This window comes from Ctenopharyngodon idella, chromosome 12 (assembly GCF_019924925.1).
Source record: "Ctenopharyngodon idella isolate HZGC_01 chromosome 12, HZGC01, whole genome shotgun sequence".
Lineage (NCBI taxonomy): Eukaryota > Metazoa > Chordata > Actinopteri > Cypriniformes > Xenocyprididae > Ctenopharyngodon > Ctenopharyngodon idella.
Window position 1 is genome coordinate 11,694,116 of NC_067231.1, and position 23,228 is coordinate 11,717,343.

At 39.2% G+C, this 23,228-nt stretch overlaps 1 protein-coding gene across 5 annotated transcripts in view; it reads right to left on the reverse strand.

Moving 5' to 3' along the window:
- LOC127523552 (kelch domain-containing protein 1-like) overlaps positions 1-23,228 on the reverse strand; it is an 83,316-nt gene that overhangs the window by 18,649 nt on the left and 41,439 nt on the right. For 3 of the 5 annotated variants that reach the window (XM_051914351.1, XM_051914348.1, XM_051914349.1), the window contains exons 8-10: positions 6,022-6,080; positions 5,093-5,205; positions 4,932-5,004 (exon numbers count right to left, since the gene is read on the reverse strand). In XM_051914351.1, the coding sequence (XP_051770311.1) occupies positions 4,932-5,004; positions 5,093-5,205; positions 6,022-6,080 (245 nt within the window). The remainder of the gene's footprint in view (positions 1-4,931; positions 5,005-5,092; positions 5,206-6,021; positions 6,081-23,228) is intronic. The other 2 variants (XM_051914352.1, XM_051914350.1) reach the window with 1 other exon arrangement.

The following is a 23,228-nucleotide window of genomic DNA, read 5'->3' on the forward strand; positions in this document are numbered from 1 at the left end:
ATGAATGTTAAAAATAAAAATATGACATGAAAACCTGTCTATGAAAACATGAACATGTGATTAGAACACTGTTAGATTATGATTATGATGCAGCAATGTTATTAAGAAGCTTAGTCATGGAAAGCTTAGATAAAAGGAATAGCGGAAAAGGAATAGTGACTTTATGCCAATAAACTGAAGCCCGTTCTATGACACATCCTATGATATAAACAGATACATAACACAGACGTAACATTACAACTTGTATCTGCAAAAAAAGGATGCAAATTCCAGTGAACTTTAAGTTATGTGGTATAGCGAGAGTGAGAGAGAGAGAGAGCTCCTGCCGTGATGCGCTTTCATGACACACAGGCAAGGACAGAATTTACTATAGATTTCTATAAAGTAATGCTATGTTTATGGCAGATTTGTGTTTTATTTTCATCTATATTATACAAATTTCATCTGCAAAAAGTTTGTGAATGCAAACGTGACCTTGACCGAAAGTGTAACTCCTATTGCGCTTTAAAAGGAAAGCCAACAAAACGAAAGCACAACAAATTCACATTCTATTAGGCTACATTAGTGTCACTATTGTATTTTTTTATTTATTCTAATATTTCAGCAATATTTTGGATTCAGTTTGCACTTTCTGATCAACCAAAATGTTATTTTACAGTATGAAAATCACTGGTGATCATAAGCTTTATGTTTCTGCCGGTGGGTGCCATCTCTCCATGAGAAAAAGCACGCTGAGATTCGTGACAGGACAAAGTTTTAGCGCGTCCAAAAAGAATTCTGCGTCCAAGCAGAGAGATTCGTGCTCGTGAATTTCATGGACTATAAAAACAAAAAGAAAGCCATGTCTGAAGGCTTTAATCGATTTTTATTGGTTGAAATGAAATTGAATTAAATATCTTGTGTTTTTCCGTGGGTGCTCGGGGGCTCGGCACCTATGCTGATGATTATGGTTAAATTAATTATGAATATAATTTAAAGGATATTTTCAGCACAAGATAAAAGCTTGGCACTGCACAGCTTGCATTGAACTGTATTTTCATCTATCTTGTCAAAGTGAAGCCAGACATTCTCTCTCACGTCTTTTGACGCATGCTGTGGCAAGCTAAACAATCAGAGCTCAGGGAGCCAATAAAGGTAGGCAAAAAAGATTGGTATGGTTGGATTGGTGACGAGAGGTTTAAAATATAAATAAAATGGCTTTTTTTAGTCTGCCTTGCTTTGTTTGATCAAATAAGTGTTGTGAGCCACTGGGGGTAGCTCTGAGGTGACAGTTTTTGATGGGATGGGCAGCAATGTTGCTGTGAAAAGTGAATATTGGGATTTAGATTGAAGGAGAGAGCTGTAAGGAGAGGAGGCAGATCCGCTATTGTCAGCGGAAGCAGCCTCACACTTGGATCAGCCTCTGGGGCTTGGGGAGTGACATGGAAAGAGGCGCAAGAGGAAAATGGCAGATGAAAATGAGACAAGTGAGCCTTTGTCACAAGCGGAGTCAGCCTCATTCTAGCTTCTGCTGCTGGAGCTGTAGGCCACAGGAAAGGGGAGGGGTTAGCAACTGTTGAGACACAATTCTGAAATGCCTATGCCTGAGACGCTAGAAGAGGCAGCCTCATGCTAGCACCTGACAGCAGCAGGAGGGAAAAGTAAAGGTTGGGAGGCTGGAGGGAAACCAATGGATATACCAATGAATGGTGCAATGACTGGAGCAGCTGCGGTAACAGGTTGAGTGAAAATGGAGGGCGAGTGAGGCTTTGCAGCAGCAGAGTCTTGGGCGTGACCCGGGCTTGCTGAAAGCCTGCTGCTGTGGCTTGATGCTCGTAGAAGAGCTGGTTTTGTGCAGGAGGAGGAGGATGATGTTGAGAGACATGAGTTTGGGGCCTTTTGGGCTTTGCTCGCTTTCTTAGCTGCTTTGGAGAAAGAAGCGGAAATAAGAGAGAGGATAGTTTGTTATAGGGATACGTATAGGTTGCACAGCTGGGCTTTGTTTAACCTCCACAAGAACTGCACATCTGCATTAATCAGTGGATGTCTCAAACTTATTACTGTCCATTTTTCGATGGAAGTTATCTTTGCAGAGCCGAAAGATAAGAGGATGCTGGGGAGGAAGGTAGATGTCTTGCTGATGGGGGGCAAGGTTAGTCCTCTGCGTCTTGACGTGTGCGTGGCCATTCGAACAGGCGGGCGCCCACCATCAAGGGAGGTGAACATTACATTATGAGGAGCTGCTGAGTAAAGAGCCGTGTTGTGGAGTTTAGCGGAGGAGGAAGGGGAGGAAGTTTTTTTTGCTGGCAGAACCTGGGGCATGACCCAGGGTTGCTGAAGGCCTACTGCTCCAGCCCTGCACTCAGGAAGGGTTGACAAAAGCCACAACAGAACTGCAACACACAGTGGTGTTTCATGAACGTATCTGCGGCTTTCAACAAATTGTGACTGTCAATGATTCAATGACCTATTCGCAAATGCCGCCACTTGCTTAGTTACTGAATGAACAAGTCATGGTGGTTCACTCATTAAGACAGTGACTTACTGCCACCTACTGGCAGTTTTAGTTCCATATTTAAAAGGACCTTATGCGTTTGGAGATCTAGCCTGAAGCAGAAAGGTAGGAGCTGGCCTTGACTGAGCCGTGGCATTGGCTTTGGCCTGCTGAGTCAGCCTCACTCTGGAGGAAGGCCCGTTGCTATGCAAGAGGAGGGAGGCGTTTCCTTGAGATGCGAGCTTGGGGCTCGACGGGCCTTACTCACAAGGTTGGTTTTAGGAGAAGGATTTGACAAACTGCAGAAAACCTTTGCAAGCTTGTAAAAGATAAGCGTAGCTAAGGAAGAAGATGACAACAACCTTAAGCAGTTTGTAAAAGATGGATTGGTTTGAAGAGGGCACAGCTTGAGACCCAAGCTGTGTTATAACTTTTGAATGGTTGATTGGAAGTGTGTGTTGTTTACTATGTGTGTGATTGATTTCTAATAACTCAAAGAATGGTATGAAAGAAATGTGTAAAATGTATCATAATCTTTTTTATAGAAATCATGTCTAAACTGTACTCTCTGCTAAGAGCAGGAAAGTTAAGAGACCAGGTGATAACATGTAATTTATGGTGAGAGGAGGAGAAAGTCACCTCTGAACCAAAGACGATACCTAATTGATCAGAACTCCTCAAAGAGGTTGGACAAACACACAAACTAAAATCTAACACAAACACATGCACGCACACATTCACATGAGCTGCAGAAAGAATGAGAGGAAAGAGTTTTAAGAGAGTGAAATGATGACATCCCAAATTTCTAACAGTATATGCACTTCATAAGACCTGATCTGAATGAACCATCAATCATTAATTTAACCCTTCTATCACTTCTTAGGCAGGGTTATTAGACTTTATATCAATGCACCAGAATCTAGAATCTAGAGGTATATACTTGCGTCTGTCGTTTGTGGAATATTTTGTTTGAACAAATCATCTGCAAGATTCATTTGTGTCTGCTTCACCCTCAAATCCTACATCAAGATCAGATTAAAATGGGTTAACAGCTTCATTCAAACCATCTAACTGCTCTCATCTCACATACTTTTCTTTCTTTTACTTAGTTTCTGTTCTTTTCCATTGAGAGTCTTGTGTTCTAAGTTAAGTTTTGCCGCAAAGATTAATCAACAATTCTACAGTCTTTGCCCGCCTCAAAACTTCAAACTTCAGCCACGAGGGAGGCTCCATTCATCCGCTAACACACCCACGTGATTGGCTTCCCAAAAAAAGTCAATCCAGACATGAAAAGACCTTCAGCGAATCATCGAACCTGGGAAACTCCCTTCTTCAAGCCAAAGATGCTGACAATAAGGATTTGCATTGAAAGACACAAATGACAGACGCAAATATATCTCCAGATTCTAACCGAACTGGTGCATTGATATAAATTTAATAACTCCACCTAAGAAACAATAGAAGGGTTAAATTAATGATTAATGGTTCGTTCAGGCCGGGTTTTAAACAGTGCACACATTGCTAGAAACTTGGGATTTCATCATTTCACTCTCTTAAAACTAATTCTTACCTCACTTTCTTTCTTTCTGCAACTCGTGTGAATGTGTGTGTGTGTGTTTGTGTTAGATATTAGTTTGTGTTAGAATAATCAATAAAATCTTGTTTATATTTTTAAAGAGAAGTGTCTTGTATCATGTGTTTACGAATTTAATGTCTTAAACTGCTGACCGTTACCTTGCTAATGAATAGTGTTTTCACTATAGTTTGGACATTCATATCCGCTGTGGAGTTGAAGTTATGGCCCGTTCAAATGAACGCTGGATGATTCATTTGCTCTGTCGTTTAATAAGTGACTCTTTCAAAATTCCCTTTAAATTAATTAATTAAATGCCCCTTACATTGGGCACTTAGGGTGGGGCCCAAATGCTGGAAAACTGTCATGGAACAGAGGTAAGTCTGCTGTATATATACCTCTTATCTCGTTAATTGAGTTGATTAACTGAATGTGCTCCTCTTGTGTTAATTACGTTAATTATCTGAACGTGCTCCCCCAGAGCTTTGTTGATAAAACATCATTAATAAAACATTTAGTTACTTTGCCACAATGAAACTTTGGTCAAATTGTTTTTGCTGTGTGTTTTAATATAATTATTTATTTCATATTTTTTATTAATACTTTTGGTTAATTGTTTAATTTTCATGTCATTCTAAATAAATGAACTTAATTTTGAGTCTGCATTCCTCATTCACTTCTGTTGAAAGAGCCTTTAAATTAGTTAAAGAGACATTTATTGTTTTAATAAATTTGACAGAATTTGAAAGCTGAGGATTTGTTTGAATAAAAACAACATAAAACACATAACTAAAAATTAAAAATGAATGTTTTTGCTTATAATCATGTTTCTTCACAAATGGCTCATACAGCGCGTCACACAATACTGTACTAAAACTATTTTACCTGGGCTTATCTTTATGTGCATGATCTTTCTCTTTCCATTGTCCTGTTATAGTGTCAAATTCCCACCCATCGCCTAAACAAAAAGAAAATGAATGTTTGGAAAAAATGTGATGGTTATTTATAGACATGGCTGTTTTTAAACCCTTGACCTATAAACGTACTGAGAACCTCCCCAGAATTACTGAGGCCTCCGAAAAGGAAGAGTGTGTCGTCTGAGATGGCAGTCAGCGTGTGAAGAGTGCGGCCCCGTGGGAGAGAAGCAGCCTCATGTTCACTTGTTTAAAGAAGAGAAACACTTATAAGATTTATATGATTCATTAACAGTTTGGACAGATTAACATTTCAGGTAAACAGTCTCATGACATGAAAGTGAGTCAATTTAACATTGACTCTATAAGGTAAAATTATCACTAATGCTTTATCCTCAATGTCTTTAAATTTTAACTAAATGTTTTGCATATTTACGACTAAGATGGTCACTAATATATAAAGCAAAACTACAGAAACAACTTTCCTCTCTAGAAGCTACTGACTTTTGCATGACTTTTATTTTTAAAGTCACATAAACTGGAATTTGCAACTGTTTTACTTTGTGATGTATTTTCTGAGTGAAACTAAATATTGAATGAGAAAAATAGAGGCTTGTTTTTTCTGTTAGGAACTGATTGGATCTTGAAAAGTAGGCGTTCCATTCAGCTCACTGTCAAAGCTTGCAGCAGACTGACAGTTGGAGGGGATGTTATACCCAACCCAAACTGACATCATAAGTGAAGGAAGGCCATTCCAGAGGGAAGTACATTTTTCAGATCTTGATTAAAGATTAAAGATTTTTTTTTTTTTTTTTTAATTAACTTGCACGGATGATGTAGTTTAATTTAATAAAGTTGTGAGAATGCTGTTAACTTAACATATTTACTTTTCCACTGCAGGCATGCTCATTTATCTGTGCAGAAAACACCGTGTGTTTAAAAAGCTGCAATTTATTTATTTATTTATTTATTTTTTTGTCAATTTGACAAACAATTATTTTATGCTATTTTTTCAATGAATAACATAATCAAGTCACTGAGGGACAAAAAACATTACTTACATTTGTGTCCATGTCCATGTCACCAGATCTAAACAATGGATATCTATCATCTGTGTTTCCTGTAATGACAGACAGAATTTTCAATATTCCATGAGGAAAAAATAAACTGATATAGTCTGTTTTATATTCCTATTATAATAACGAGCTCAAAGGCACACTCTACAGGGGATATAAAAAGTCGGTAGTTTTAAAAAAGTTGGCTTTATAAGTACTAATATTCTTAATATTCTTAATGTTCTTAACTCAGAAAACAGGACACAGGTTTAATTAGTTTGAAGTGCTTGTGCTAAATGTTACAATCTCAGATATAAGAAAAAGTCCCTACTATCTCTTGATTTGGCTACCATTTATAGACCTCCAGGGCCCTATGCTGATTTCCTAAAGGAGTTTGCAGATTTTCTCTTAGACCTATTGGTCAACGTCGATAAAGCGCTGATTGTTGGAGATTTTAACATTCATGTAGACAATACAAATGATGCATTAAGGGCTGTGTTTACAGATTTACTAAACTCCTTTGGGGTCAAGCAAAACATCACTAGACTTATTCACCGTTTTAATCATACACTAGATTCATTTATACCGCATGGAACCAATCCTACTAATATAGAAATTCTACCGCAAAATGACGTCACTGATCACTACCTTGTAACGTACATACTACGTACAGCTGAAATTTGCCATGTTGCACTGTGTTATTGACTAGGTGACAACTATAGATAGATTCACAAATAACCTACCTGATCTGTCTCAGCTGCTCAGGGAACCCAAACACACAAATGAACTTGAAGAAATGACTAGCAGTATGGGCAACATGTTCTCTAGTACATTAAAAACTGTTGCACCCATCAGATTAAAAAAGGTTAGAGAGAAAAGTACTGCACCATGGTACAACAGTATTACCCACGCTATCTCGTAATCTAAAGAGAAAATGGAGACAAACTCGATCAGAGGTCTATAGAACTGCGTGGAAAGAAGGCACTTCCCATTATAAAAAGGCTCTAAAAGCAGCCAGGACTGAGCATCTCCGCAAACTCATAGAAAATAACCAAAACAATCCAAGGTTCTTGTTTAGTACAGTGGCTAGATTAACAAATAAACAGACATCACCAGAACAAAATATTCCCTTACAGCTTAGTCAAGTCAAGTCAAGTCACCTTTATTTATATAGCGCTTTTTACAATGTAGATTGTGTCAAAGCAGCTTTACATTGATAACTGGTACATTGTTTGGCTGCACAGCAGCTCTTAAAGAATAGTGTCAATGCAGGCAGATCAAAGCACTGTTGAATATCAAATGTCAAGTCAAATGTCAAGTGTCCCCAACTAAGCAAGCCAGAGGCGACAGCGGCAAGGAACCCAAACTCCATCAGGTGACATCAGGTGGCAGACAAGTGGCAAATTGGTGTTAAAATGGAGAAAAAAACCTTAGGAGAAACCAGGCTTAGTCGGGGTGCCAGTTCTCCTCTGGCCAACAGTGCTTTGTTACAATTCAGGTTGCTATCATAAGTCCAATAGGATCGCAACATTAAAAGCATTTATTTCAGTTCCATCCAATTGAGGATCGTATTGAGGATCACGCCGGTATGGACGGTTGTTGAGGAACTGTGTCGTGGCTGTCGTGTCGATGAGGCCCTCACAGTGGATGATCTAGTTGACTCAATCTCTGCTGATACGTCAGAGCTGCGTTGTGGTCGTGTCAAGGTGCAGGTCCTTGGTCTCACCTGGATACGGCCCGGATCCGGTTGACTACGGTGAACCTCGGGATAAACAGAAAGACTAATATTAGCGTAGATGCCATTCTTCTTCTGATGTAACGAGTACATCAGGTGTTATAGGAAGTGTTCCCGGTTCCGGCTGACCTAATTTATGCAGCCTAATAATCCTTTAACGGATTTGAAAATATAAATTGGTAATGTGTTATGTGTATGCCAGGTTAAAGAGATGTGTTTTTAGTCTAGATTTAAACTGACAGAGTGTGTCTGTTTCCCGAACAATGCTAGGAAGATTGTTCCAGAGTTTAGGTGCCAAATAGGAGAAGGATCTACCACCTGCAGTTGATTTTGATATTCTAGGTATTATCAGCTGGCCTGAATTCTGAGATCGCAATAGACGTGAAGGACTATAATGAATTAGGAGCTCGCTCAGGTACTGGGGAGCTAAACCATTTAGTGCTTTGTAAGTAATTAGCAAGATTTTAAAATCTATACGATGTTTAACAGGAAGCCAATGCAGTGTTGACAGAACTGGGCTAATATGGTCATACTTCCTGGTACTAGTAAGAACTCTAGCTGCTGCATTTTGTACGAGCTGTAGTTTATTTATCAGGCGAGCAGAACAACCACCCAGTAGAGCATTACAGTAATCTAGCCTTGAGGTCATGAACGCATGAACTAACTGTTCTGCATTTTTCATTGAGAGCATATGTCGTAGTTTAGATATATTTTTAAGAAGGAAGAATGCAATTTTACAGATGCTAGGAACATGGCCTTCAAATGAAAGATTGGTATCAAAGAGCACACCCAGGTTCCTAACTGACGACGAAGACTTAACAGAGCAGCCATCAAGTGTTAGACAATATTCTAGGTTATTACGTGAAGAAGTTTTTGGTCCAAAAATTAGAATCTCTGTTTTTTCTGAATTTAGTAGTAGGAAATTACTGGTCATCCAATTTTTTATATCAGCTATGCATTCCGTTAATTTTGTGAATTGGTAAGTTTCGTCAGGGCGCGAAGAAATATAGAGCTGAGTATCATCAGCGTAACAGTGAAAACTAACGCCATGCTTCCTAATGATATCTCCCAAGGGTAGCATGTACAGAGTGAACAGCAACGGTCCTAGTACTGAGCCTTGTGGTACTCCATATTGAACTTGTGATCGATATGACATGTCTTCGTTTACTACTACAAACTGATAACGGTCAGATAAGTATGATTTGAACCATGACAATGCAATTCCACTAATGCCAACATAATTTTCAAGTCTATTTAAAAGAATATTGTGATCAGTAGTGTCAAATGCAGCACTAAGATCCAGTAACACTAATAGAGAGATACAACCACAATCTGATGATAAGAGCAAATCATTAGTAACTCTAATGAGAGCAGTCTCAGTACTATGGTACGGTCTAAATCCTGACTGGAAATCCTCACAGATACCATTTCTTTCTAAAAAGGAACATAGTTGTGATGATACTGCCTTTTCTAGTATTTTTGACAGAAAAGTGAGATTTGAGATCGGCCTGTAATTGACTAATTCTCTAGGATCAAGTTGTGGTTTTTTAATAAGAGGTTTAATAATAGCCAGCTTAAAAGTTTTTGGTACATATCCTAATGATAAAGATGAATTGACGATATTGAGAAGAGGATCTATGACCTCTGGAAGCATTTCTTTCAATAGCTTAGTCGGTATAGGGTCTAACATACATGTTGTTGATTTTGATAATTTAACAAGTTTAGACAATTCTTCCTCTCCTAAAGCAGTAAATGAATTGAATTTTTCCTCAGGGACACTACAATGCACTATCTGACACAATACTGTAGTAGACGGTTGCATGGTTATTATTTTTTCTCTAATATTATCAATCTTGCAAGTAAAGAAGTTCATAAAGTCATTACTGCTGTGCTGTTTGGAAACATCAGAAGTTGAAGCTTTATTTCTTGTTAATTTAGCCACTGTATCAAATAAATACCTAGGGTTGTGTTTATTTTCTTCTAAGAGTTTTGAAAAATAGGCAGATCTAGCAGATTTTAAGGCCTTTCTGTACTCAATCATTCTCTCTCTCCACGAAATACGAAATACTTCTAGTTTTGATTTCTTCCAGCTGCGCTTCATTTTTCTGGCTGCTAACTTTAGGGCCCGAGTGTGCTCATTGTACCATGGCATTGGATTAATTTCCTTAATCTTTTTTAAACGCAAAGGAGCAACTGAGTCTAATGTGCTGGAAAAGACAGAGGCAATAGTTTCTGTTGCAACATCGAGGTCTTCTATGTCTGGTATGCTAAGGCGATGAAAATGATCAGGAAGATTATTTATAAAGCAATCTTTAGTGGTAGAAGTGATGGTTCTACCATATTTATGGCATGGAGGCAGTTTAGCCGCCTTGACTAAATGTAGTATACACGAGACTAGATAATGATCTGAGATGTCGTCACTCTGCTGCAGAATTTCAACAGCATCGATATCGATTCCATGTGACAATATTAGATCTAAAGTATGATTACGACAATGAGTGGGTCCTGACACATGTTGTCTAACACCAATAGAGTTTAGAATATCTGCAAATGCCAATCCTAATGCGTCTTTTTTATTATCTACATGGATATTAAAATCACCAACAACAAGGACTTTATCTGCAGCTAGTACTAACTCTGATAGAAAGTCAGCAAATTCTTTGATAAAGTCTGTATTGTGTCCTGGTGGCCTGTATACAGTAGCCAGCACAAATGTCAACTTACATAATGTTACGTAAAGTACCATAGTTTCGAAGGAATTATATTTGAAAGACTTCTGACTAATACTGTAAATATTACTATAGATTACAGCAACACCTCCCCCTTTGCCTTTCTGATGGGCATTGTGTCGATAATCATAACCTTGAGGACTAGACTCATTTAAAGTAATGTAATCGTCCGGTTTTAGCCAAGTTTCTGTCAAACACAGCACATCTAGATTATTATCTTTGATAATATCATTAACAATAAGTGATTTTGAAGAAAGGGATCTAATATTTAACAACCCGAGTTTTATCATTTGTTTAGCATTATTATTTCTATTTTTTATTTGTTGAACATCAATTAAATTTTTACCATTAAATGGGTTTGGAAGTTTTTTGTTTTTACTAATTCGGGGTACAGACACAGTCTCTATTTGAAAATATCTAGGTGTAAGAGTTTCTATGTGTTGGGAGTTATCTGAATTTTCTGACTTCTGTAACATGAGGCAGCTAGCAGACGGTCGGTTTAGCCAGTCTGTCTGCTTTCTGACCTGGGCCCCAGTTTGTCATGTTCCAGTTCTAAGACTATGTGCCATATTACTAGAGAGAAGAGCAGCACCATCCCGGGAGGGATGAATACCATCTCTTTTTAACAGGTCAGGTCTGCCCCAAAAACTTTTCCAATTGTCTATGAAACCTATATTATTTTGCGGACACCACTTAGACAGCCAGCCATTGAGTGATGATAATCTACTAACTATCTCATCACTCCGACGAACAGGAAGGGGGCCAGAGCAAATTACTTCTCCTGACATTGTACTTGCGAGTTCACACACCTCTTTAATGTTAATTTTAGTGATCTCCGACTGGCGAAGTCGAACATCATTAGTGCCGACGTGAATAATAATCTTAGAGTATTTACGATTAGCATTAGCCAGCATTTTTTAATTTGCTTTGATGTCAGGTGCTCTGGCTCCCGGCAAACATGTGACTATGGTGGCTGGTGTCTCTATTTTCACGTTCCGTGTAATAGAATCGCCAATAACTAGGGCACTTTCAGCAGGATTCTCAGTGGGTGTATCACTGAGTGGGGAGAACCTGTTTGATGTTCTTATTGGAATGGAAGAGTGGTGTTTTCCGCGGCTAGGCCGCCTCACCGTTACCCAAGTGCCCTGCTGCGCGGGCTCTACAGCCGGAACCGAACAATGTACAGAGTTCACTAAGTTAGTCGCATCCAAAACAGTATCTGAAGCCCTTGCATTCTTACTATCCTCAATTAAAGTTTGGATGCGTGTCTCTAATTCTGAGATTCTCTCTGTCAGCCTGACTATTTCCCTACATTTATGACATGTAAATCCCTCGTCGCTGACAGAGAGAGCTATGGTAAACATGTGGCAAATGGAACAGGTAGCAATGCTGGGAGAGGATGACATGACTCACCGTGTTTGTAGACTGATCCGACTTACCACAGCTGTTTGAAGAACGCGTTGAAAAAGGAGCGCGCGAGAGACTGTTAACAAGTTAACAAGCTAGCGCTGCAAATGCGTTGTAACAGCGACTTAGTAGTAATGACTTTATGAATTTCTTCACTGAGAAAATCGAAAGCATCAGAAATACAATTGTAAATGTACAACCTTTGACATCTTGTATGATTCAGCGTCAATTATCGCCCCTCAAAAGCAATTGCAGTGCTTTACAACTATAGGTGTAACGTTTTTCCACTGGAGGTGAGCTTGAAGAACCCAAGTGCAGTTTATTTACATTAAAATGAACAAAACAAAGACTTGACTAAACTTGACTTGACAAACTTGTCACAAAGCTTTGTCTAACAAGGTTACACAAAGCTAGACAAGATACCATGGTAACATGAGGGCTATTTATACACAGATACTAATGACAAACAAGAAAACCTGTGAACACTCAAGACAATGAACCAATGAGAACATGACAGACAAGGGAACCAAAGAGAACAAGACACATCAACAAGGGAACCACATGACAACAGGAACCATGACAGTGAGCATGAATACAAAATAAAAGTCATGAACACAAACAAAACCCAAAACTATACATGACAGATCCCCCCTCTATGGGCGGCTCCTGATGCCCAATGAAACCAAAACTAGAAATATAGTCCCGGAGGACAGTGGAGCAGAGGCGGTCCTGGGGGAGGGATGGCGGGCCAGGCCCATGAAGAGGACGTGGAGCATGGGTGGACCAGGGCCATGAAGCAATGGCAGACCAGGGCAGTGAAGCAATGGTGGACCTGGGCCATGGAGCAGAAGGTTCTGGTGCACTGGTGGACCTGGGCCATGAAGCAGAGGGTCCTGGTGCACTGGTGGACCTGGGCCGTGGAGCAGAGGGTCCTGGTGCACTGGCAGACCTGGATCATGGAGCAGTGGTGGCCAAACTCCGTATCCACTGGAATTTGGTACCCATCGTCTCCCCAAAAAAGTCCTTAGGGGAAACATGAGTGGTCATGGGGTGACTTGACTCTGGCATAACATTCATGACATGGAGAGGCAATGGCATGGCAGCCATGACGTGGAGAGGCTCTGGCGTGGCGACCATGACGTGGAGAGGCTCTGGCGTGGCGGCCATGATGTGGAGAGGCTGTGGCGTGGCGGCCATGACGTGGAGAGGCTCTGGCGAGGCGGCCATGACGTGGAGAGGCTCTGGCGAGGCGGCCATGACGTGGAGAGGCTCTGGCGAGGCGGCCATGACGTGGCGAGGCGGCCATGACGTGGAGAGGCTCTGGCGAGGCGGCCATAACGTGGAGAGACTCTGGCGTGGCGGCCATGACGTGGAGAGGCTCTGGCGTGGCGGCCATGACGTGGAGAGGCTCTGGCGTGGCGGCCGTGGCATGACGAGGTTCTGGTGTGGCGGCCTTCTTGGTTAAGGTCTCAGGCATGGCAGCCATCTTGGCTGAGGGCTCAGGCATGGCAGCCATCTTGTCTGAAGACACTGGCTTGGTGGTCATTGGTATGGGGCCACAACAATTAGAAGCGTTGGTTGAAGAGCCCTGACGTGACTTGTCTGTGGCATTGAGGCCTGGATGTGATGAGGCTTTGACATGGCAGGCATGACATGAACAGGCTCTGGCTTGGTAGACATGACGTGAAGAAACGCAGGTTTGGCAGGCATGACGTGAACAGGCTCTCACTTGGTAGACATGATGTGAGCAGGTTCTGGCTTGGCAGACATGACACGAACGGTCTCTGGCTTAGCAGGCATGACATGAACAGGCTCTGGCTTGGCAGGCATGAAGTGAACAGGTACTGACCTGGCAGGCATGACGTGAGCAGGCTCTGGCGTGGAGGGTACTATGGGATTGCAGGGCTCCTCATCCACAAAATCCAAAGTAAAGGAAGAACCACTCAATAAGAGTGCAAAGTCAATGTATTTAACCAGAGTCCAGTGAGAGGTATTGTCTGGCATTAGATAAGCAAGGTGTTCATCTAAACCATGTTAAAAAATGTCCTTAAGGGCTGCAAGTAAACAAGAAAACTGCTGGGTCCATTGTCATCGGTCTAGCATTCTGTAACATATTCCACTGGAAGCAAGCTTGAAGAACCCAAGTGCAGTTTATTTAACATAAATATCTAGAAAATAAACAAAGACTTGACTAATCTTGACTTGACTTGACATAAACTAACACTCACCAAACAGCAGATTACACAAACAAAGCTAGACATGAACACAAACAAAACCCAAACTAGACATGACTATATTACAGGAAGAGCTAAATAAACTTATCATTGCATCTAAACCAACAACATGTTTATTAGATCCAATGCCCACTAAACCATGGAAAGAGTTCTGAATATCTGAATCTCTTCTGAATATTATTAACTCGTCTTTATCTCTAGGTCACGTCCCAAGACCGTTCAAGCTGGCAGTTATTAAGCCTCTCATTAAAAAAACCACAATTAGATCCAAATTTAATAGCAAATTACAGACCCATTTCAAATCTTCCATTTATGTCTAATGCTGCCTTCACATGCTATTGGAGTTAACGTAAATACGAGTTTTCTAGGTAAAAATTGCACATGAACGCTAGGGTGGCCATTATTGGGTGGTAAATTTTTTTTTTTGGAAATGTTAACCTCTCACCCCCTCATTTGTTTCTCCACTAAAAGTAAGTAATGTATGCACAATTTCATCCAGATAATTTGTCATTTAGGGTATGCAAAGCATGCATCTTTTTATCAACAGGTACTTGACATCTGATTGGAGATATTAGTGAAGGTTTCTTTTACTGTTAAAATTTTGACTGTTTCTGATATCAGATGGCCACTTTGCGTAACCAGGATAAAATATACTTGCTTGAAAGCAAGAAAGAGTCTTTATCACCAATTTTCCGTGGGGGCAGTCATGGCCTAATGGTTAGCGTGTCCGACGGGTAACCCAAAGGTTTTTTTCCAGCACCGACAGGAAATAACTGAGGTGCGCTTGAGCAAGGCACCTAACCCTTAATCGCTCCCCAAGTGCCACAGCATAATGGCTGCCCACTGCTCCGGGTTTGTGTGGTGTGTAGTCCATTGTTCGCAGTGAGTAGTGAACACACACACACACACACACACACTGCAAACCTAATGTGTGTGCACTAACTTGGATGGGTTACATACAGAGGACAAATTCCGAGTATGGGTTACCATACTTGGCCTTCACATGTCACTTTCCCCTATCATTGTCAATGTTCAAGTATATCTGCACCAAATGGGAAAAAAGGTATAGCAGTGCAGACCATGAAGGAGGTCCAAGACTTTTGGGAAAAGGCCCGCATTCCCATAAGGCCTTTTAAGCACACTGTGAAGAAGTTCGAAGACCTTGTAGGAAAATGGGAGGCCTTGAAGAAGAACAAGAGGCGAACGAGTGAGACACACCAGAAAAACAAAGAAGAATGTTGGATGGATCGTCATGAATATCTAGATCAGATGTCAGTTTTGTTCTAAGTTCACATTCTTTACAGTACATTGATTTCAATTTTTTAACATTCTGCTTTTACGTCTGCAAGAACTTTGTGGCTGAAGGATATGTCAGACTGTCATCATGATCTAGATCAGATCGCAATTTTTCAAAGATCTGTTCTCATCAGCAGCATTGTAACTGAACTTTTTAAGACTAACAACACTGTTCTGTGTTCTCGTTTTTAACCTAATTCACTGTTTACAAATGGTCTTGTATAATTATTAATTATGTGCTGTTATGGTCATTAAGACAGAATTTCAATGTTGTTGAGCACACCCTAAACGTACTCCAATCTCAGCGAAATTTGGTTTGTTTCCATTTCTCATGAAGGAGAGTTGAATGGATGGGTGAGAGCAGAAGATTTCAGAAGTCCAAAAATAAGGGCCACCCTAATGAACGCCCTCTCATGTCGTGTTTACCATCGGGAAGTTCAGAAATAATTTTGATACCCAAATTCCCGAGATTGGCGTGCCATAAACTTTAACACTTAAAGGTCGGGAAACGCATCTTGCTGGATTTTTTCCACATAGTAGCAAAATCAACTTAAAATACTCTGTCATTTTTTTTGTTATAGAGACAAAAAAATAAATCAATTAAAACTATAGAATGTCTTCTTTTATTTGTGTACACAGTAAAAACTAAATGTTGTGCTTTTTGCAAAATAAAGTAAACTAACATGATGCGTGAGCTGCAGTCTTTCTCTGAATGAAGTCCAATCTGATAGTCCTCAGAAAATGAACTGTAACTTAGTGAATACTAATCACACAAACATTAGACATATGTCCAAAGAAACATTGAAATGTCAGGTTTTAAATCATGTAAGTCAAATCAAAAACAAACATTCCCTGCTTATGTAATCTGTTTGAAAATAGAGAGATGTCAGTCGTTCACGAGTCATCTCATTACCTACTAATGCGACCACGCCCACGGAGCGTGCGCTATTCAGACGCAAATTCTGAGGCAATTTTATCAATGTAAGCAGTCAACGCCGCCCGTAAAATAGCCACTATGTAAAGTGCCACATCAATGAAGCTTGTTCACAATGATGAAAATTCAGCTTTGCATCACAGAAATAAATTATATTTTAAAGTATATTCAAATAGAAAACCATTAATTTAAATTGTGATAATATTTCACAATATTGCGGTTTTTGTTTCTGTATTTTTGTTAAAATAAACATAAGCTTGATGATCATGAGACTTCTTTCAAAAACGTTAAAAATAGCAATGTGTCCAATCTTTTGACCGGTACTATACATAATTTAAAATATAATAGGCCTATACAAAATTTTCTTCACATGATGTGCAATAATACATGCATGCATGAGATCACAAAAATCATGTTAATACAATAGTTAATATCATTAGTTATCAGCATGCTCAAAGAGGGTTTTTTCTATTATCTCACAGATTTGAGAATCAAATAATCAGATATTGGCCCACACTGGACATTCTGAATGAATATAATGGTGAGATCACTGACTGGAAGCAGGAAAGGTTTTTTTTTTTCCTCCAGTGAAACACCAAAAACCTTGGAATGCCAGGTAAGTGATGTTCACTTATATCTTTGATATCTTGAGCTGCAACTTGGACGGAGTGCGTTTGTCCATGTCTGATCACTTATAGCTTTGAACATTATTTATTTCAAGGTAAAACTGAAAATTCAAAATGTGCCCTCATTTATGCAAAATGTCTCATTATGTTGTTAACTATATTCTAAATAAACCACAAAAAAAAAAAAAAAAAATTACTTTGTACTTTGATTCTTTAGTTTCCTCTCACATAGCCTACCTAACTGAAAGGGCTCATTATGTGGGTCATTATGTGGGTCATTATGTGGGTCATTATGTGGGTCTTTGTTCTCAGGTGTGAATCACAGCATTATTCATGAAGATAATAAGTGTCTTACAAAATTTAAATCAATATATTGTTTTATATGAACGAGTAGGCAGGATCATTTTTACATCATTTTGAAGCAAAAACTCTAGTCTACAACCCTCAAGTCTTGTGAACACATATTAAGTATGTGTTTTGAGGCATTATTTCAGTGACTTATATTTTTTGTTTTTTCAATAACCAAGCATAAACGTTATTCTCTCAAAAATACAAAAATGTACATACATGTTGCTCACATATTATGGTAGCCTAGTTCGTGCTGAATACAGTGTAATGACACGTTTAATGCCATTAATGTTTATAAACAACTGACACAAGCACAAATGTCAGGGCATGTCAAAACTTCTCCAGGGCCTCAAAAATCCTTAGATCCCAGAGGGTTAAACATGGAAGAACTACTGTTGTGACGGTTATGATTTATTAGTTTTTTTCCCCCCACAACAGCTAGATCATCTTGTCTTGTGATAGCTGTATTTGACCAAAATTACAGAATTGTCAGCAAGCAGAGTATCTCGATAGCATTGTGAATGTTTATGGTTGTCAGTGCATGGGACACTAAATATAATTTTGGTTTTAATAAGATTTTCCAAATAAATAGGCAAGAATAAACCGGGTGTCCTCCATGATTCCTGCTCATTCTGACAACAAAGCACTTGAATGCAACAAGCTCGTAATCACGACTTCTGAAGTGGGAACTATGAAATTTACGATAGCACGTGAAGGCAACATAAAATACTAGAAAAAGTTGTGCCGGCCCAACTGTACTCCTTGCAAAAAAAAAAAAAAAAAAAGATATCTATGAAAAATTTCAGTCAGGATTCAGGGCCTGTGTGTATAAAACTTCTCAGAAATGCTCTAAAGAACAGTCTTAAGCTTTGACTTAAGTGTCAAAAAATTCTTAGTAAAAAGTAGGACTTTTCCAAGAGACTTTTTCACGCCAGTTCCGTTTTTTCCGTAATTTGAATACGGAAAGCGGTCTGGCGGAAGCTACATATTTTACTTCATAACTTGTTAAATATGGATTTTTTTTTTTAAACAAATGCATCGCTTCGCTTCACTTAAGAAGGCCTTTATTAACCCTGCGGAGCCATGTGGAATATGTTTATGATGGATGGATGTGGATGGGGACACTTTCTTCAGTTCATACTCGTTTGTTAATGCATACTGCTATTATAAAGCTCGGATGCGTCAGGATATTTATAAATATTTCTCTGATTGTCTTCGTCAGAAAGAAGAAAGTCATATACACCTAGGATGGCTTGAGGGTGAGTAAAGCTTGGGGTAATTTTCATTTGAAAGTGAACTAATCCTTTAAGTGTTGCAAATTAAGCACTACAATGATGTCAACCCAAAATGGCCGCCCTCAACAACTGAATCAGTCAATAGTGAGCCTGCAAGGGTGAAGTCACAGCAGCACCATACCATTTATTTAATGTAATTATTATAATAAAATCATTTAATTAAGACACTGAAATTTTAATATTTAAATTTATTTAAAAATGGCTTTGCAATGTGCAAAATTATCACAAATTAGTACTGATGCTGTGGAATCCCTTTCTACTCCAGGGAAGCCCCGAAATTTTGATAAGTGTCTCGCTTTTGCCGCATGGTTTGAAGATCAATTGGAAAGTCAATGAACTGCCATACAGTAGTGGCCAAAAGTGACGTCTGGCATAGGAAGATTGACGTGCACCCTTTATTTAAATATTATTAAAAATGTGTTAAAGATTTTGTAAGCATATTGCATAGCTGTGCTTGAAGTCAATTGTTTTATTTGTGATAACTAAATGAAACATGCCAAATTGTGCAACATAATTTTTGGCCAAGCTGTCATACAAAGAAATTATGAACACAAACAAGAGTGGACCAATGAAATATTAATACCTGATTATGTTGCTGTTAATGTATGCTTTTTTCCTGTGAGCTTTTTTGTTTTTCTAAAACCTGCAGCTGTAGTTTTCCTTTTTTTGCAAATAATTTTGTCAGATAAATACCTTCAATAAGTTTAGTGTTTTGTTCTTCCCTTGTATTTTAAAATATTTAAAAAATATAAACATAAAAATATTTTCCTCATTCAACTAACACAGCTTTAATTACGTACTGGACGGGGAGGGGCTGTCAGACTCCAATGTTGGATAGCAAAATAACCTTATTAAATTCATACACTAGTGTCAGGAATATGTTCTGTTTTGGGACTCTTACTCTGATTTTAGTTTAGTTCTATGATCTTTGTGTTTCTAGTTTCTGTGTTAATACCTTAGTTGACCTGGTTTTCTTAAGCTGTATCCCAATTCAGAGGCTGCATCCTTTGAAGGCTGCATTTGAAGGCCAAATGCATCACAGTGGCGCGACGAAGACTGTCCCAATTCGAAAGCTTCTTCAAATGTGCCCTACAAATACGTTCTTCATTTTGAGTGGATAATTTTCTTTTGCAGCCTAAAGTATCACAAGATTCATTGCGTGCCAATGATGACTGGATTTTTTTGAGAGAAAATGCCTGATTACACTTTCAAATGTACTGTAAGTTTTAGGTTTTAACTTGAATATCTAATAATACAAATGTAAAAAATAATAATAATAATAATAATAATAATAATAATTCAAGAATATGTTAACATTTTAAAGTGTTTCAGATGTGAACATATCTTATTAAGATGCGATTTTATAGATAGTTTATACACTTTATTATGTGCATTAAAATGTTAATCATCTTTCAACCACATGGTTTTTCATGCATATAGATCTACCCCAATTAACACTAATAATAATTAGACAAGCTTCCATGTCCCAAATAATGTTCTCAACTTCACTTTGAAATAAAGCTATATAAAGCTATACAGGTGCTGGTCATATAATTAGAATATCATCAAAAAGTTGATTTATTTCACTAATTCCATTCAGAAAGTGAAACTTGTATATTATATTCATTCATTACACACAGACTGATATATTTCAAATGTTTATTTCTTTTAATTTTGATGATTATAACTGACAACTAAGGAAAATCCCAAATTCAGTATCTCAGAAAATTAGAATATTGTGAAAAGGTTCAATATTGAAGACACCTGGTGCCACACTCTAATCAGCTAATTAACTCAAAACACCTGCAAAGGCCTTTAAACGGTCTCTCAGTCTAGTTCTGTAGGCTACACAATCATGGGGAAGACTGCTGACTTGACAGTTGTCCAAAAGACAACCATTGACACCTTGCACAAGGAGGGCAAGACACAAAAGGTCATTGCAAAAGAGGCTGGCTGTTCACAGAGCTCTGTGTCCAGGCACATTAATAGAGAGGCGAAGGGAAGGAAAAGATGTGGTAGAAAAAAGTGTACAAGCAATAGGGATAACCGTACCCTGGAGAGGATTGTAAAACAAAACCCATTCAAAATCGTGGGGGAGATTCACAAAGAGTGGACTGCAGCTGGAGTCAGTGCTTCAAGAACCACTACGCACAGACGTATGCAAGACATGGGTTTCAGCTGTCGCATTCCTTGTGTCAAGCCACTCTTGAACAACAGACAGTGTCAGAAGCCTCTCGCCTGGGCTAAAGACAAAAAGGACTGGACTGCTGCTGAGTGGTCAAAAGTTATGTTCTCTGATGAAAGTAAATTTTGCATTTCCTTTGGAAATCAGGGTCCCAGAGTCTGGAGGAAGAGAAGAGAGGCACACAATCCATGTTGCTTGAGGTCCAGTGTAAAGTTTCCACAGTCAGTGATGGTTTGGGGTGCCATGTCATCTGCTGGTGTTGGTCCACTGTGTTTTCTGAGGTCCAAGGTCAACGCAGCCGTATACCAGGGAGATGCAGATTTCATTTTCCAACAGGACTTGGCACCTGCACACAGTGCCAAAGCTACCAGTACCTGGTTTAAGGACCATGGTATCCCTGTTCTTAATTGGCCAGCAAACTCGCCTGACCTTAACCCCATAGAAAATCTATGGGGTATTGTGAAGAGGAAGATGCGATATGCCAGACCCAACAATGCAGAAGAGCTGAAGGCCACTATCAGAGCAACCTGGGCTCTTATAACACCTGAGCAGTGCCACAGACTGATCGACTCCATGCCACGCCGCATTGCTGCAGTAATTCAGGCAAAAGGAGCCCCAACTAAGTATTGAGTGCTGTACATGCTCATACTTTTCATGTTCATACTTTTCAGTTGGCCAAGATTTCTAAAAATCCTTTCTTTGTATTGGTCTTAAGTAATATTCTAATTTTCTGAGATACTGAATTTGGGATTTTCCTTAGTTGTCAGTTATAATCATCAAAATTAAAAGAAATAAACATTTGAAATATATCAGTCTGTGTGTAATGAATGAATATAATATACAAGTTTCACTTTTTGAATGGAATTAGTGAAATAAATCAACTTTTTGATGATATTCTAATTATATGACCAGCACCTGTATATGTGACAACTTTTCAGATTTTTAGCATGGTAATGCATATGACAATGTTAATGTATTTGGTCTTGGTGGAATAGATATGCTACGCTGCTACTGTTATTGCTACTGCTGTTATAGTAAATAGTTAATGCTAAGCAGCTATTTAAATGTCGAGTTATTAAAATCCACCAAACTGTAGGAATGACCCACCCTTTAAATTGGGACATGGCTCTATGTTTGTATTTCTATAGTGAATTCTAAGTAGCTATTTAAATGTTGAGCTATTAAAATCCACCAAACTTTAGGAATGACCCAGCCTTTGAATTGGGACACGGGGTCAAACGGCTCTCTCTGTGTGTATTTGTTACCATGGCAACCTTTAGTGTCCACCTAGCCCTTGTTATTTCACTCATTTAGTCTGTGTATATATACCCCGTTTAGTTCAGTCTCTTGTCGATTCTCATCTATATATACAGTGGGTACGGAAAGTATTCAGACCCCCTTAAATTTTTCACTCTTTGTTATATTGCAGCCATTTGCTAAAATCATTTAAGTTCATTTTTTTTCCCCTCATTAATGTACACACAGCACCCCATATTGACAGAAAAACACAGAATTGTTGACATTTTTGCAGATTTATTAAAAAAGAAAAACTGAAATATCACATGGTCCTAAGTATTCAGACCCTTTGCTGTGACACTCATATATTTAACTCAGGTGCTGTCCATTTCTTCTGATCATCCTTGAGATGGTTCTACGCCTTCATTTGAGTCCAGCTGTGTTTGATTATACTGATTGGACTTGATTAGGAAAGCCACACACCTGTCTATATAAGACCTTACAGCTCACAGTGCATGTCAGAGCAAATGAGAATCATGAGGTCAAAGGAACTGCCTGAAGAGCTCAGAGACAGAATTGTGGCAAGGCACAGATCTGGCCAAGGTTACAAAAAAATTTCTGCTGCACTTAAGGTTCCTAAGAGCACAGTGGCCTCCATAATCCTTAAATGGAAGACGTTTGGGACGACCAGAACCCTTCCTAGAGCTGGCCATCCGGCCAAACTGAGCTATCGGGGGAGAAGAGCCTTGGTGAGAAAGGTAAAGAAGAACCCAAAGATCACTGTGGCTGAGCTCCAGAGATGCAGTTGGGAGATGGGAGAAAGTTGTAGAAAGTCAACCATCACTGCAGCCCTCCACCAGTCGAGGCTTTATGGCAGAGTGGCCCGACGGAAGCCTCTCCTCAGTGCAAGATACATGAAAGCCCGCATGGAGTTTGCTAAGATGGTGAGAAATAAGATTCTCTGGTCTGATGAGACCAAGATAGAACTTTTTGGCCTTAATTCTAAGCGGTATGTGTGGAGAAAACCAGGCACTGCTCATCACCTGTCCAATACAGTCCCAACAGTGAAGCATGGTGGTGGCAGCATCATGCTGTGGGGGTGTTTTTCAGCTGCAGGGACAGGACGACTGGTTGCAATCGAGGGAAAGATGAATGCGGCCAAGTACAGGGATATCCTGGACGAAAACC